Genomic DNA, 16,205 nt, shown 5'->3' with positions numbered 1-16,205 from the left:
CTGAGCTTTGTGGCATGCTGGGTTATTGCTGAAAGCATAAATAAGTGAACATGGTCAGCAACAAAACTGAGGTTTCAAGACTCAAGAAACCAGCCTGTCTGGCACCGACAACCATGCAACATCACCATTCTTCCCCTTTCTGATGCTCTCTTTGAAATTTAGCAGGTCGTCTTGCTGCCATGTGATTGGCTCATTAGATTCTTGCGTTAATAATAAGTTGTACCTAATATAGTGGCTAGTGAGGTCTTGGTGAAGTCGGTGCATGTAAAGCATACAGTGTGCAAAGTATTAACCTCCTAGGACCTGGTGTCCACATATGTGGACATCACATTTTGGGTTGTTTAGACCAAAATACTCAGTTTTGCTCTACAAGTGCCTGATATCCACTTACGAGGACATTATACTGCTACTGTTCTATCTACTGCTCTTATTTTTCTTAAAAACAAAAATGAGGTAAACAAAAATCTGTTAATTCTTTGTTTTTACATTCATCGGGCCCCAATCAGCCCAAATATCAAAGAGAAATTAAAAATGCATGCCATGGAAGAGTTCGGGTCTTAGGAGGTTAAAGAGGAAAAATATTTTTGAAAAGCAGATGGCAAAAATGTTTTTTTTCCTACCATAATTTGGAAGGGAAAAAAAATCTAGTTGATGTAAGTAGAAATTAAAATGTCAAAAATGACATGAGCTGAGGTTTCAGCTGAACTGCTCCACTGTAACAAATGACCTTTAACTTTTTCCCATACAGGACTTTCATGAAAGCCTCCACTCTTTGCTGCTGTGGCTCGCTCACGCAGAGAGCAGACGCTACGCAGTGGACATCGGCCACCCAGACACGACTCTCACAGCGCTGCAACAGCACAGCAACACCCTCACTGTAAGCAGAGAGGCATGTTTGGTTACCCAACAAATTGAAAAAAAGTACTGTCCTCACAGATCTGCTGCTGACACTGTGTTTACACTGAGCATGTGAAGTCAAAAAGTTTTATCCAGTCATTTATTCAGCTTGATGCTAGAAATAGTTACTATTTTTGTTGGTTGTGGTCTGCAGGCTCTGCAAAAGGAGCTGCAGGACAGGCAGGCTCATCAGGCATCCCTTCAGACTCTGTGGTCTCAGCTCCAGCCTGAAGACGGCACAGAGGAGAGCAACGAGGCCCGGGAGAAACTCCACGTGACGGGGAGCAAGCTGAAGCTGCTCCTGAAGCAGGTGGACTGTGACCTCAGCAACCTGCGGCAACGTCTGGTAAAAGCTCAAAATATTTTCTTTCTGCACATCCAAGAGCTGTCATGAATGGTTTTTTTTTTTTTTACAGCATATTAATGTAGACATTTTATTTACCTCAGGACTGTGAATCTGCTACAGCCGCCCAGTGTCAAAGTGTTTCTCAGGAGGCTGCAAATTCAAAGAAAGGCTCCTCCACTCAAAGGTAAGTAGCAGCGCAGATAACGTTGTTTGTATTTCATGTCTTCTTGCACTAAATATGATGTGTTTTGCAGAGAGAAGCGGGAATCGTCTCCCCCTCGATCCTTCTTCTACCGGGCCCTGCGTGCCGCCTTCCCTCTTCAGCTCCTGCTGCTGCTCCTCCTGCTCCTGCCCTGCCTGATTCCAATGTCGGAAAGTGACTCCAGCTGCACCCTTACCAATAACTTCGCCCGGTCCTTCTACCCCATGTTGCATTACACCAACGGCCCACCGCCCACTTGATTGTAATATTCATGCGATAATAGAAACTTTCTAAAGGAAACGGATGATCGTATGTCACCATGCTGTCATGTTCAGTTTCCCAAAGACTGAAAACTGTAAAGATTTGCCAGCAGCTCTTTTGTCTTTCCATCAAGAAAAAACTCACCATGCCAAAAAAAACCCCAGGTTTTAACATCATTCAGGAAATCAATCACTTTTGCCACTCGGAGACCACCGACCATCCTCCAACACGAGGATTATCATCAGATGATGGACGAGTCACCAAATCTATTTCTAGTGAGGTACAGTAATTATCCTATTAATTAGGTAAGAACACGTAAATCACAGCATTAAAAAAAAGAAAAGCTACGTATTATGAATAATGATTCATTCGACAGATGACGAAGCCACAGTGGATTTTCAAACTCGGTCTGAAAAGTGAAGCAAGTGCACAAGTGCCTTAAACCTGAATCGTTTCTAATGGTGGCAAAAAAAAGTCAGGTTATATAGAAGTGCATGAGAAAACGACCCTACGTCTTATTGAGTGGCGATCTCAGTAAACACTTTTTTCTGATGAGTTTCATTTGTTTTCATTTTATTTTCACTTTTTTAATAGAACATGATGCTCATTGTGTACAGAAAGGCCCAACTAAAGTACAGATTAGGGCAGTGTCACTGACAAGTGGCTACCATATGACGATTCATCATCCTCCACTTCAAAACACCAAGAAAAAGTAAGCAATAGGGTGGCTACAGCCATCATTTACATAGTTTGATTTTTCACCGACTAAACTGTTTTTTTGTTTATTTTTTAATCCAGCCAAACACTGAACTCTTGTGTTTTTAAGATTTGCATGTTTATATTTCATTTACTTCATGAACTCTTCACATTTCATTTAATGTTTTCCTGCCTGCTCAACTGAACTCTGCAGAACAGCGCTGATTAAATTTGAATGTATTTGATAAAAAGCCAGCTGAAAGTCTTTTTAAAAAAAAAAAAAGAAAACACATTCTTGTATACTGAGTTTTTTTAGATGTGATTTTGTCTTGACTAGATTGTGAGTGGACATTTCCACGCCTCCTTGCACTGTTGAAACACTGTAGATTCAGCATGATGTTTATGTACAGAATGCAATAATATAATGCTTATTTATAACTTGAAAAGGTGGATTTATAATCATTTTTTTTGGTCTTCTAGTAAATGTTGACTGGTTTAAACAAACTGGCTTATCCTATATTTTATTTTATTTTTTTGAGGTATCCATGCTACCAAACAGGAGAAATGCCAAACCTTGGCTAGAAACACTACAGAAAAACTACACAAGTTTTTTTTTTTTTTTTTTTTTGTTTTAATAAGAGCATCTTGTCTGTCAGCTTTTTGCAATCTAAATCAGGACCTGAATGCACCTTTGTGCCAAACATATTTGCTTTCCTAAAAATCTCTATAGGCTCCTCTTGTTTGTGTTCCCAGTGCATGTGTGCTATGGCAGTGCCAAGCTAACAAGCAGAAAGAGTACAGGAAAAGGAGAAAATGGATAAAAAGATAAGAATAGAGTGGACAGAGCACAAGTGGAAGAACACAACAGTGTCTTCAACTACCAAAGGTGTAAGAAAAACCAAATGAACGAACATGGGTACACAAACTAACAATCTTGTTGTGTTGTCTACTGTAGGTGTGAGTATATGTGTGTTTATGTCACAAAATGTACCTTTGTAATGAGGATGAGAAGCTGCAAACAAGGAGCCAGAGGCAGGCCATCAGATGAGGTCAAAGTTTTATTAGAATTCATTCAAACCGCGTGCACACTTGCAAATCCTATGTAAAAGAAAACATACTTGGCAGAAGTAATACATGGCTGTTTTTTAAAACAACAAACAAAACAAAAAAAACAGCAGCATCTTAGACGGCCACTTCACTCATTTTTGTTCTATTTACTATTTTCATCATTGGGCGCACTCTGCCATGTTCTTACTTCTACATCCTACATCTGAGGCCTCTGCCGGTGTTCAAGCAGTGCTGATCAGATGCTGGATTTAAAGAGGGGTCCCTGAAAAGGAACCGTTTTCATTTATCAAGCCAAGCCCACAGTACTCTGCTGCACTAACAAAACCCTCAGGGATAACATCATTCAATGTTAATCGCAGTTAAGAGATTAGGACTGGAAGTTCTGGAAAGACTACTCGAGGGACCTTCTTTTAAAAGATTTTATTTGGTTCAGAGAACACTTGTTAATGTGCTACACATGACCCGCTCCATCCGAGTGGCACCGGCATCTGTTTTCTGTGACTTACACTACCCCTTTGTATAGGATTCGTTTTGTTTGCCCCAAAATCACCAATCATTTTTGGCTAAAGAAAATGAATTGGTGCTTTTCTTTCTCGAGTTTGTGAATTTTATATATACTTTTTTTTTAAATTTCCAAATTAAAATTTACCTAGTTATAGTATCTCTGTTTTATCAAAAAATAATTTTGTAGTCTAGACTAAAGATAGTGTTCAAAATTAAATAGTCAGTCATTAACATTTACTTCTGCTGATCATTTGCAAGCTGGCCAAACACGGCGTTTGATAAATAACAAATAAGACAAAGGCTCCTCTTTTGTATTGTTTTACTGATTTACACATTCATCAAACATTTTCCCCAGAATTGAACAAGAAGTGCCTGTGCACAGTGCTTAAACAGTTTGGTGACAAAGGCTGATGAGAGTAAAAGCACAGGCTGTACAGAAAGAGTCCAGAGGGTCCAGAGGCCTCTGTTTGATGAACCTTGCAGTGATCCTGATTGTTGAAGCTGCATCATGTCACAAAGAGCAACTGTAGCAAGTTCAAAACTACAAAAATAGAAATTTTTTTGAAGTGCTACGTTGGCATAAGAGCAACAGTAAGGCATCTTTGACAATAAAGCACAGACATTGAGAGCAAGTGAAGGCACCAGCTCAACACAGCTGGATATTTTTCTTTTTCAAATAACTGTATTTAACAAAAAAACAAAACAAAACAACAAAAAACAAAAAATCAGCATTCAGTTGAGGAATTGTTTTCATGTCTGTTTTTTAAGCTAAAGAAGAAAATCAGAGTTGCCACATTCACTGCCAATTAGCTTAAGTTCTGCTAGAAATCACCTTCTTAGCTGGAGTTCTCTCGTTAATTTTAACCCAGATGAAACAACTCTGTGAGCGATTCAACAAATACATGAGATGCTAACAAAGTAACTGCTTTGTGCAAATACTGCCTTTAATGATCGTATACACTACTCAAAAAAATAAATGAGGGTAACGCTCAATGATCACAATATCAGAGATAGTCAGGTAAACTTCAGGGACATCAATCTGTTCAGTCAGCAAGCAGAATCCATCATCAATCTATTTCACCTGCTTTGGTGTAAATGGCAACCCCTGCAAGAAGGGAATGGTTTTGCAGGCGGTGGCATGAGCCTTATCAACCATCTGACAGTTTGGCCAGGAACATGCTCTCGAATAGTCCAGTGGAGGTCATTTTATAGGGCTCCTCCTGTTCTTCCTCACAATAATAAGAAGACGATATCAGTTCAGCTGCTGCATTGATACCCCTTTTACTGTCCTGTCCAGCTCTCCTTGGGTAATTGCCCGTCTCCTAGTATTCATCCTCCTGGAGACACGGCAAACCTTCTTGTAACAGCGAGTATGAATGTGCCATCCTGGAGGAGTTAGACTGCCTGTGCAGCAGGCGCTGCGTTGTGTCACTAGCAGTGACACAAGTGAAAAAAGTGACACCAGAGAAAGATCTGTAAGGAGGCATAAGGAGAGAGAATTGGTCTAAGGCCACCACGTGCCAAACCAGTTCATGTTGGGGGGGTTGCATCGTTGCACAGACAGCGCAACTGGTTGCACCAAAGCAAGTGGATGATGTTCACAATGGCTTATGCTTCTTAAGTGGACAGATTGATATCCCAGAAGTTTAACTATCTTTGTGTTATAAGGTGATGATATACTGCAGTCTTGATGAAATTTGAATCCCTTACACGAGGATATAAAGTATTATCTTATGTATGTGTCATAATTCCTTGGGTTGTCTAAACATGGGTACAAACTGCATTTTTATTATTATTCATGCATCTCCATCTTCAAAATAAATATAAGACTAAAAATCAATGGATTTTTGAAATTCATCGACTAAATAAATTTTCATTTGCAACTGTGGGATGGACAAAACTTAGCAGATGAAGGCGTGACCCTGGTCTGTGGGGAAATCATAAGTGTTTTAGTGCATAGACCCAACAATAAACTGATTAAGTAATCAGCAATAATCAGTAACAACAGTCTTTTGTTGCAGCCTCGACATTAAAGTCCATGTGTATAGAAAAGCCACTTAAGCATTAAAACATCCACACACACAAAGTCGAAACACAAACTGAGATTTGTTGAAGAAAACACGCCAGTGAGCACTGTAAGTTTCACAGTATAAGATTTCTTTAACTCAGAGTTAAAGTGTGAGTTTTCTGCAGGTGCTTGTTTTTGGGAATCAGTTACACATAAGCTGCTTGTTCCAGCAAACTGTACAGGCTCTGATTAATCAGTTTAAAAAGACATACTGTCATTGGGAGGTTTGATCAAATCAGTTGTGATCCGTTTTTCTGCATGGGTTTTCATTGGTCGACTGACTGATTTAATGGTCCTGTCACATATCTGAGTACAGCTGAGTGACCAGGTTTGACAGTTTGTTCCTGTTTCGCTTTAGTCTTTTGCCAATATAGTGGCAAAGCAAAGAATCCTGGAAGCGTGATCTGTGCTCCATGCGGTTAACTTTGAAGATATTGAAAGTTCACCAGAAACTGTGCGCAGCGTGTCAAAGATTCACCAGTGACAGATCAGAGAATCCAGCTCTCATTCCTGTGAAGATACTCATCATTCCTGTGAACTAGTTTTGTGCAAAGCAGTGAAAATTCTTTCGCATTGGAATTCTGATCTGACTACTGGGGTTCACCTCCAGCTCTAGCGCTACTGGGAGTCCAGGTATTTGAAGGTCCGGTTGCAGAGCTGTGCAGCCGGGCAGGAGCCTCACTCTGATCTTCCTCCTGCTGAGGAGGCTGGTGAGGCAGACGAGAGCTCTGCATGATGTGGGCATCCAACATCTCCAGCAACAGGTCGTAGAGAGGCACCATGTTCTTCACTTTCATGCAGTGGAGGTGGTCCATGCCTTTGTTACTGCACATTGAAAACAAAGTTGGGCGAGAGGTTAACGTAATGACCTTTGATGGGAACAATCTGGTCAGATGAATGCGTTTCATAACACTGCAGGGCTTTGAATAAATCTGAGCTGTAAAATAAATTCATTTACAGATCTGTCTCCCTTTTTTAAAAAATATCCAGGTTTTAATAGCATGATGTTGGGTCCTGTTACCTGACATGACGGATATGTGAAAGCAGCATGAGCAGGTGAGCCAGGCGGGTGTACTGCTGCTGGAAGGTGAGACCGGTTTTGCTGATGGCCAACACCAGAGCTTCTGTCACAGCGTCCAGGAGGCGCAGCAGCTTGGACCGGCTCTGCAGGTCCTCGCTGCCGTCTGAGGAACTGAGGCACATGTCTGGAAAGCAAATGGGAAGAAATACACTTTAAGTGTGTCTACACAGTAAAGACTATATTACAGATATCAATATAGGAGTTTAATGTTGGAAGCTAAAGTAAATAAAACATTTTGAAGTGCATTAACCTTTGTAAACTGTGCAAAAACATAACTGGATTTTTCATGCAGACATCTTGATTCGGTCACAGCAGGAAAAGGACAGATGACCCAGAGAACCAGCGTGTGCAACACCACCAGTAACATCAGACTGAACCAGCTAAATGGAATTTATGGTAAGGTAGCATCGACTCTTTGCTTCAACTATAAACGGATCAAAAAGGTGCTTACGCATGTAGTCTGCGCCCAGAGGTGCATTATGAGCCAGGGGGAAAAAAACTGATTTTATTTTGCACCCCTTTTCCTACTGTGAAACTTTCTGGTAGCAGAAGTCTGAAAAATCCCCGTGTTTTGTTCAACACTAAATAAACACTTGTTGTGCTTGCAAATACAGTTTGAAAAGGGCTGACATGCTCAAACATTTAGAAACATCCTGCCAAAGCATCGAACATACAGTTTATTCAAATATTTGTAGAGTACAGAACAGTGTCTCACAGATGTTGCCTTGTCTGTACACACTGGACTGCCCTGTCTCCGTCTTTAAGGAGTAGTTTTCATTTTGAGGGTCATTAAAATCTCGTCTAAACATTTGCTTGGTTAGAATCTCTCTGCTTTTTATCTCTGGCAGCAGAACTTTAAATCTGTTTTTGGAACATTCTGAGCTACTTTGGTTTTAGTTTTTTCCAGTGCTACAAAAAGATTATTCACAAAACATCACCATGGGGTTTTCCACTGTTTGAGAGTTAGTAAGTAACACAGGGGCTCTGGTCTGGGGCTTTCATGCTATTGAATTAGCAGATGTCAAAGGGACTGGCTTTAAATTGACTAAATAAAGCAGTATGATCTTCAACTCCATGCATTTGTTGATCATTTTGTGTGTGTGTGTGTGTGTGTGTGTGTGTGTGTGTGTGTGTGTGTGTGTGTGTGTGTGTGTGTGTGTGTGTGTGTGTGTGTGTATTCTGAGTGTACAGTGCAAAGATCTGGATGACACACCTTAGTTTTACTGCATACAAAAAACGCGACAGTACCCACAGGTGTTCCTTAGTGGTGGGGTGGGTGGTTTAACTGGTTGCTCTCCCAAACCACTGACTGATCAAGTAAACTCCTTTTTTCCTCTTAAACTATGACAGACGTTGAACTTCTTAATAACAACTTAACATAATGCCTTTACTATAGTTTGCAAACACCTACTCATTCCTTTTACAAAACAAATGTTGAGCTCCAAAAGCAGCGTGCTCTTGTACGGATGCAAAACTGCCTGTGACAGTAAATGCTCTTACTTGAATCTAAACCATATTCTGTAGTCTTGGCCATTTTAGTCAGCTCTGATTTAATAAAAACAAACTTTTAATAACATTCGTTTTTGATTTTTTATATTCTGGGGCTGAAGGTGAAACAGCTCTGTAGTCGGCAAAGTCAGACAAAAGTCTGACTTCGCTTGTGGAGGCAATTAAAAAGAAAACATTAATGATCTCACCAGAGAGGCCTTGACCGTGTTCATCTTCACTTATGTACCACCTGCTACTCCAGCTACTTTAGCAGAACCTCTGAGTCCTCATAGCACAGACTGAAACTACACAGTGTTCCCAACAGGGAACACTGTGTAGTTTCAAATAACTAGCAGTCTTCACTGCTAGTTATTTGGTTTATGGACATACTTACCATGTGTAGGCTCACAAGATTACATGCTGAGATACCAATCTAACACCCCATTGTGGGTTCATGTTCTGGAGACAAACAAACAGTCTCAGTCTCACTTACGCACATGCACATTAAGCACATGACACTGAGAGAGGACCTCATGTCCGCCCACACAAACATGCTCACTCACTGGAGTTGAGGAGGATCATGACCTTGAGGCAGATGTACTCCTCCCTCTGCAGCCTGAGCTCTCTCACCCTGGTTGTGGCAGCTATTAGCATGTCAAAGATCTCCACAAAGCCCTGGACGCAGTTTCCTTCTTCTCTAAAAAGACAAAAATGTTATTTAATTGCATCACACTCTTGATTTTTACCTCCACAAATTAGCCAGACATAACACAGATGTAACTCCCACCAAGAAGTAAAAGATGATCTGCTGTTTTAACTCTGAAGCACTTTACACAAGAGGAAGGAGAGTAACATTAGTGATGTCTCTCAGCTGGCAGAAAAGATCACCAAAAAAACCCAGAATAGGTGTTTTAGATTCTTAAATGCTAAAAACGGGTTGTTGTAGCCTATTGCTAGGTGGTTGCCAGGCAACATGATGCCATCGTAATATGCGATGTAGCTAAGAACCTTTAGGAGCCTGAGGAGCCAGATTTGGTTGCTCAAGCCCTGATGGTCTAGGAGGAGTTGACAGACACAGAAACAAACATACAGAGGTTTGGTGTATTATCATACGATATTGTGTGTAAGTACACTGGAAACCACTAATAACTCTTTTTAGAAGCAAGTGCCTCTAATCAGGCGAGTGAAACAAGGTTTAGGAGGTGGTACCTGCTCAGGCTGAGGTCAGGGCAGAAGATGAGTTTTCCTGGATGGTCCACTGACCTCCACATCAGTCCAATCATCAACACCTCCAGCCAGCAGGACTCCAACAGATGGACCTGGTCTACGAGACTAAGCTCCACAAACCCTGAGAAAAGGATGTAATCATAAAGTACATAGCTGTGAGCAGATGAAGCATATCACAGAAACCTGAATAACGAGTCTAATGAGCAACTAGGCAGCAGCATGAAGAGAAACAGGAGGTAAACAACTTGGTTGGAAGCAATTTTTTCCATCTCATTGTCCGTAAATGCAAAAACAGAATGCTGACCTAAAAATATCCAAACCAAAAAATAAATAAATAAATAAAAAACAATAAAATAAAACCTAAAACAAGCAAAACCCCTAAAAAGACCACCTTTTTACAGGCAGTGCCATTAAGAGCAATGTGAGACTTGATACTGATTAACAAACCAACAAGGTAAAACAAAAACACGGCACCGTCTCAGCAAACAGGTTAAAAAACATAATAACAAGTACTGATTACGAGGCACCTCACAATTTACTAAGAGTTAGATAAATGAAAAAGACCCAAAAAACAGGAACCAGTGTCCTGGAGACAGGCCTTGACTGTGTCTCAGTCTGGAGTAGCCCTTGCTGAAAGGCGGTGGGTTGGGGTCGGTATCTTAGTATCCCCTCGGCTTGTTGCCTGTACACTGGAGTTTTTCCCGACGGACAAACAGTGCCAGGGCCTGCCAGGGCTGCCCTTTGTTACTAATTACCGATCCAGGAGGGGCTCAGAGTAGAGTTGCTACTCCTCCACATCAAAAGGAGCCAGCGGAGGTGTTTCAGGCATCTGACAAGGACACTTCCTGGGTTCCTCCTGGTTGAGGCGTTCTAGGCATGTCCCACCAGGAGAAGGTGGGACATGCCTGGACCTGGGATACACTGAAGAAATTAGATCTCTCAACTGGCCTGGGAATGCTGCCTTCGTGTTCCCCCAGAAAACGCTGGAGGAGGTGGCCAGGGAGGAAGGTCAGGGCTCATCTGCTTAGGCTGCTGCCCCTGCGACCCTGCCTCAGATAAGAGGTAGAAAATGGATGGATAGATGGAGGTTCCCTCCCACTGGGTGACCACCGATGTGATCACCTAGCGAAGGAAAGTTGTCTTCTGATGGTGTGAAGTTACCGTAAGCTTTCTGTGAGCTTTAAAGAGTGACAGATCTTGTCAAATTACTTTTTGCAAAACGCCAAGTAAACTAAATCGACTTGCACCAACAATCATGTCAGAATCAAAATTACACAAAGATTATTGTACTGCTACTCTCACGTTCAATATGATCATTTGTGCATACATATGAACACGCATTCCCAATAAAGTGCTCAGTGCCACAGACTTGTATGGCCTGTGCTGCTGACTCACAGCAGGCTACGACAACAATGAGCATTCAGACAATTCACTTTGAAATTCACGCTTGAAATTAAATGGTTCTTTGCTAAAATGATTTATTTCATTTTTTCAGGCTTAAATTTGTTAAATTCACCACATGCCACAAGCAGTCAGAATTCATTAACAAGGCTACAGAAATCCACCCTTTGTGATACATTGTTATTTCACAGCTCACTGCCAGACTCCAGTTCCATCACTGCTGCTGTGTTTTACAGGCTCAAACGCTAAATAAAGCAGAGACAAATGACTGTGCCAAGCCACAAACACATCATGAGCTGTCTTGAGACAGTGAACTGCTCAGCGAGAAGAACAAAATACCTAGATCTGTTATCATTAAAGCAATTTTTACTGATGTTGTAGAAAGACTCTTTGTATAATCTCAAACTAATTGCATTTCTCAACTCAAGCAAACATGAAAACTAGACATAATAACAGCTGTTTCAGGAGCACTTTGAAATGCCCTTGTTTTATATAGAAAAGCTTTCATCTAATACAAGATTCAACTAATCAAAATGTTGTAAATGAGAACTAACGATTAATGATTTTGTGGCAACTTTGTTACTGTGTGTGTTGTGCTATATACTGACCAGCTCTTTTGTCAAGTGCAAATATTGACTCTTATCAGCTTTCAAATGGTAGCAACTCAGTGCTTTTAAGAAAGTATAGAAGTCAACATGCGAGAGTTCAAACCAAAAATCAGAATGGGGAAAAAAAGGTTATGTAAGTGATTGAACATGGCATGGTTGTTGGTGCCACACTAGTCTAGTCTAAATAGTCTGAAAGAGAGAAAATACATTGTGATCTGAAAAGAAGTCAGCAGCAACTGTTAAAATCACACATGTTACAATCAAGATATGTAAAAGAGCATCTCTGAATCCGCAATATGTCCCTGAAGCAGATGGACTACAGCAGCTCACTGTGTTCCACTCTTGTCAGCTAAAAACAGGAGGCCAAGATTAAAGTTCACGCAAGATAACGGACAAGAAAAGACTGGAAAAACTTTTCCTGGTCAAAACTTTAGATGCTAGAGCCAGAATTTGGTGTAAACAACAAGAACGTACAGATCCATGCTGCCTTCTATCAAAGGTTCAGGTTGGTGTAATGGTACAAGTTTGGGCTTCTTAGTACCAACTGAGCACTGTTTAAATGCCACCACCTACCCAAGTCTTGTGGCTGACCATTTATATTCCTTCATAACCGAAACTATAATGTACTAACTACAACGTCATCTCATGGCTGCTTGCAGCAGGCAAACACACCATCACAAAGCTCAAATCATCTCAAACTGGTTTCTTGATCATGACGATGACCTCACTGTACTCATATGGCCTCCTCAGTCACCAGATCTTAAACCAACAGAACATCTTTGGGATTTGGTTGAATAGGAGACTCACAATCAATCACATTGATGTCGCCTAAAAATTACAAAAAGAAGTGTATATTTTCTTCATCAGTGTATACTACACTTTATTTACTCATGACATGAATTGCTCTGTTGGCGAAACACTTATTTGTGTCAGCACTCTGGCTCGAACCATTAATTAAGCGGTATTGCCACATTGCTATGTAACTTTGCACATGCACAGTCGGAGAAAATCTGCTGGTAAAGTGATATTTGAACCCTATTTTTGGACCCGTTTTGTTTAATTAGATTTGAATGGGGACACTGCACATACATTCTCCTCTGATTGACCAATGAAAATGGAAGGTCTGATTCTCCACATTCATTTAGATTTTTTGTTGACCTGAATAACCTGAAGAAGATAAATATTTTTTTTTAATTATATAAATTCATCTAATTTTTTTTTTTTGAAATATCACAAAAACAAACACCTGGAATCTTCTTGGCCCAGCTAATCATGTGAACCAGCTCTTTATCTGCCAGGTTGGTGAGCAACATCATGATGCTTGCTTCGGTCAGCGGCCTCTTCGCGTCCTTCATGAGGTAAATCTCTTGCGGCTCCGCCTCCAATATCCGTTCAATTAGCTGCTCTGGGGTCAGTGCAGGTTTTTCGGGCTCATTTAATGAACCTTCAGCTGGTCCAGTTATGCCCTTTGGTTCAGCTGTTATGTACTGTGAGGATTGACGGGTTAGCCGCCTTGCCTGCGAATTCCTGTAGTTTCCACGCTCCTTTCGAATACCTGTGAGTAACAAGGCAAGCATTATATTATAGCCAATTTTAACCCATGTTCCAGACTGTCCATATCTGTTAAATTTTGCTGTTGTTTTCTATATAAGATTGCAATTTTGGGGGGTTAAGAAGGGTAAAGCAAAAATGGCAAGCAGCAAGTCCATCAGTTACAGACAGAAATCACTGAACAGGCTACAAGATCTGGCACCATGTAGTTCCTACTTGGAAAAACAAAATGTCGGAATAAACTGAAATCCAAATTTAGGTTATGGGAATCCTATTTACTGTAAACAGATGTTGAAAAGATTTGTTTTGTGTGGAAATGATTAATAGAGCCACTGGTGGCTTTTAGAGCCAGATCACATTTCTCATATGTAGAAAAAAAAAAACTAAAGTAAAAGCGCTGGAACCATATTAAAGAACAACATTTGGATTAAACTTTATTTCTATCCAGATATCTCTGCATCATTGCAGTGATACCCATAATTAAAACCTCACGTTTTAACCAAAACACTACAAGAGCAGATCAAATGCAGGAATAAAGACTTCTTTAATGAAATGTGAATTAATAGGCAAACAAATACTAAAATATTATGGAATATTAAAACATATATTGTTCTTGCTCTTGCCTATAATGAAACATAGTTCTGTCATGTTGTTGTACGATTCTACAGAAAAAAAATAGAAATAAACTGATCTTACAAGTAAACAAGAACATTAGAAAAATATATTCAAGCATATGTATAATATCAATACTGTATAATTAGTAATCACATCATTCCATTTTCTTTTAAAATTTCAGATAAAACAAACCAAACATTATCACATGACCAAGTTATTTAGGTAATAATCAGAACATCAAGTTACTGTTGGCTGGATTCAGAAAAACAAAATGCAAAAACTTCTATCAGAACTAGTAGAAATATGAAACAATCTATACATATAATCATACTAACCACATTTGGTCATGCCAACTTCATAGCATTTGCGAAGGCGACATGCCTGGCAGCTCTTGCGGCGGTTCTTGTCAATAGTGCATTGATTGGTTGCCGGGCAGATATAGTCATTGTGTCCTAAAAGAGAGGGAGACATTGAGACAAAAATAAAAAGTTGGATAGAAAAAATGAAAAATGAGTTGTATGAAGAAAAAGACAATGCAAAGTTGCATCCCTGCACAACAGACAGGCAGACTGAGAATTTCCATAACACCTGTAAAATAAAGCTTAAATTGGCAACATTCAAGTTTTTAGCTTCAAATTATCATTATGAAATAAATTTTGATTATAATGGGAAGTTAATGACTTGACACCACAGGATGTGGATTTGTTCCAGGCAAGCCTCTGACTAGGCAATCTGTCAGGCAGCGAGTATAAAAAGCTCTGGGAAACTGGACATTTAAGTGCACAAAGTTTTCCCTGATAAGCATCAGTAGCATCCTCCAGGTGACAACCAGAAAAGCTTCGTACTGAAGTGATAATACAGGGAGTGCAGAATTATTAGGCAAGTTGTATTTTTGAGGAATAATTTTATTATTGAACAACAACCATGTTCTCAATGAACCCAAAAAACTCATTAATATCAAAGCTGAATGTTTTGGAAGTAGTTTTTAGTTTGTTTTTAGTTTTAGCTATTTTAGGGGGATATCTGTGTGCGCAGGTGACTATTACTGTGCATAATCATTAGGCAACTTAACAAAAAACAAATATATACCCATTTCAATTATTTATTTTTACCAGTGAAACCAATATAACATCTCCACATTCACAAATATACATTTCTGACATTCAAAAACAAAACAAAAACAAATCAGCGACCAATATAGCCACCTTTCTTTGCAAAGACACTCAAAAGCCTGCCATCCATGGGTTCTGTCAGTGTTTTGATCTGTTCACCATCAACATTGCGTGCAGCAGCAACCACAGCCTCCCAGACACTGTTCAGAGAGGTGTACTGTTTTCCCTCCTTGTAAATCTCACATTTGATGATGGACCACAGGTTCTCAATGGGGTTCAGATCAGGTGAACAAGGTGGCCATGTCATTAGTTTTTCTTCTTTTATACCCTTTCTTGCCAGCCACGCTGTGGAGTACTTGGACGCGTGTGATGGAGCATTGTCCTGCATGAAAATCATGTTTTTCTTGAAGGATGCAGACTTCTTCCTGTACCACTGCTTGAAGAAGGTGTCGTCCAGAAACTGGCAGTAGGACTGGGAGTTGAGCTTGACTACATCCTCAACCCGAAAAGGCCCCACAAGCTCATCTTTGATGATACCAGCCCAAACCAGTACTCCACCTCCACCTTGCTGGCGTCTGAGTCGGACTGGAGCTCTCTGCCCTTTACCAATCCAGCCACGGGCCCATCCATCTGGCCCATCAAGACTCACTCTCATTTCATCAGTCCATAAAACCTTAGAAAAACCAGTCTTGAGATATTTCTTGGCCCAGTCTTGACGTTTCAGCTTGTGTGTCTTGTTCAGTGGTGGTCGTCTTTCAGCCTTTCTTACCTTGGCCATGTCTCTGAGTATTGCACACCTTGTGCTTTTGGGCACTCCAGTGATGTTGCAGCTCTGAAATATGGCCAAACTGGTGGCAAGTGGCATCTTGGCAGCTGCACACTTGACTTTTCTCAGTTCATGGGCAGTTATTTTGCGCCTTGGTTTTTCCACACGCTTCTTGCGACCCTGTTGACTATTTTGAATGAAACGCTTGATTGTTCGATGATCACGCTTCAGAAGCTTTGCAATTTTGAGACTGCTGCATCCCTCTGCAAGATATCTCACTATTTTTGACTTTTCTGAGCCCGTCAAGTCCTTCT

At 40.4% G+C, this 16,205-nt stretch overlaps 2 protein-coding genes across 4 annotated transcripts in view; one reads left to right on the top strand and one right to left on the bottom strand.

The window, feature by feature from the left end:
- Nucleotides 1-2,906, top strand: part of LOC120725288 (nesprin-2) — a 93,060-nt gene extending 90,154 nt beyond the window's left edge. For all 3 annotated transcript variants that reach the window (XM_040018081.1, XM_040018078.1, XM_040018079.1), the window contains 4 exons: nucleotides 749-877; nucleotides 1,052-1,243; nucleotides 1,345-1,427; nucleotides 1,498-2,906. In XM_040018081.1, the coding sequence (XP_039874015.1) occupies nucleotides 749-877; nucleotides 1,052-1,243; nucleotides 1,345-1,427; nucleotides 1,498-1,705 (612 nt within the window). In that variant the 3' untranslated portion in view covers nucleotides 1,706-2,906. The remainder of the gene's footprint in view (nucleotides 1-748; nucleotides 878-1,051; nucleotides 1,244-1,344; nucleotides 1,428-1,497) is intronic.
- A 541-nt stretch (nucleotides 2,907-3,447) lies between these two features.
- Nucleotides 3,448-14,921, bottom strand: esr2a (estrogen receptor 2a). Its single transcript, XM_040018088.1, has 6 exons — nucleotides 14,349-14,921; nucleotides 13,094-13,402; nucleotides 9,821-9,959; nucleotides 9,175-9,308; nucleotides 7,064-7,247; nucleotides 3,448-6,867 (listed from the first exon to the last, which is right to left on the bottom strand). Exons 1-6 carry the CDS (start codon nucleotides 14,482-14,484, stop codon nucleotides 6,633-6,635), a joined length of 1,137 nt encoding a protein of 378 aa, XP_039874022.1. The 5' UTR covers nucleotides 14,485-14,921; the 3' UTR covers nucleotides 3,448-6,632.
- Nucleotides 14,922-16,205: the final 1,284 nt, after the last annotated feature.

Source organism: Simochromis diagramma, unplaced genomic scaffold, assembly GCF_900408965.1.
Source record: "Simochromis diagramma unplaced genomic scaffold, fSimDia1.1 OVJJ01000802.1, whole genome shotgun sequence".
NCBI lineage: Eukaryota > Metazoa > Chordata > Actinopteri > Cichliformes > Cichlidae > Simochromis > Simochromis diagramma.
This window is presented reverse-complemented; position numbering and strand designations above follow the sequence as displayed.

Bases quoted from the DNA above. Each gene is read 5' to 3' on its own strand.
- esr2a (XM_040018088.1), bottom strand. From the start codon at position 14,484: ATGTCTCCCTCTCTTTTAGGACACAATGACTATATCTGCCCGGCAACC. The intron at 13,403-14,348 runs GTTAGTATGATT...TGTTACTCACAG, and splicing joins AGTTGGCATGACCAAATGTG to GTATTCGAAAGGAGCGTGGA. The intron at 9,309-9,820 runs GTACCACCTCCT...TTGTCTTTTTAG, and splicing joins CCTGACCTCAGCCTGAGCAG to AGAAGAAGGAAACTGCGTCC.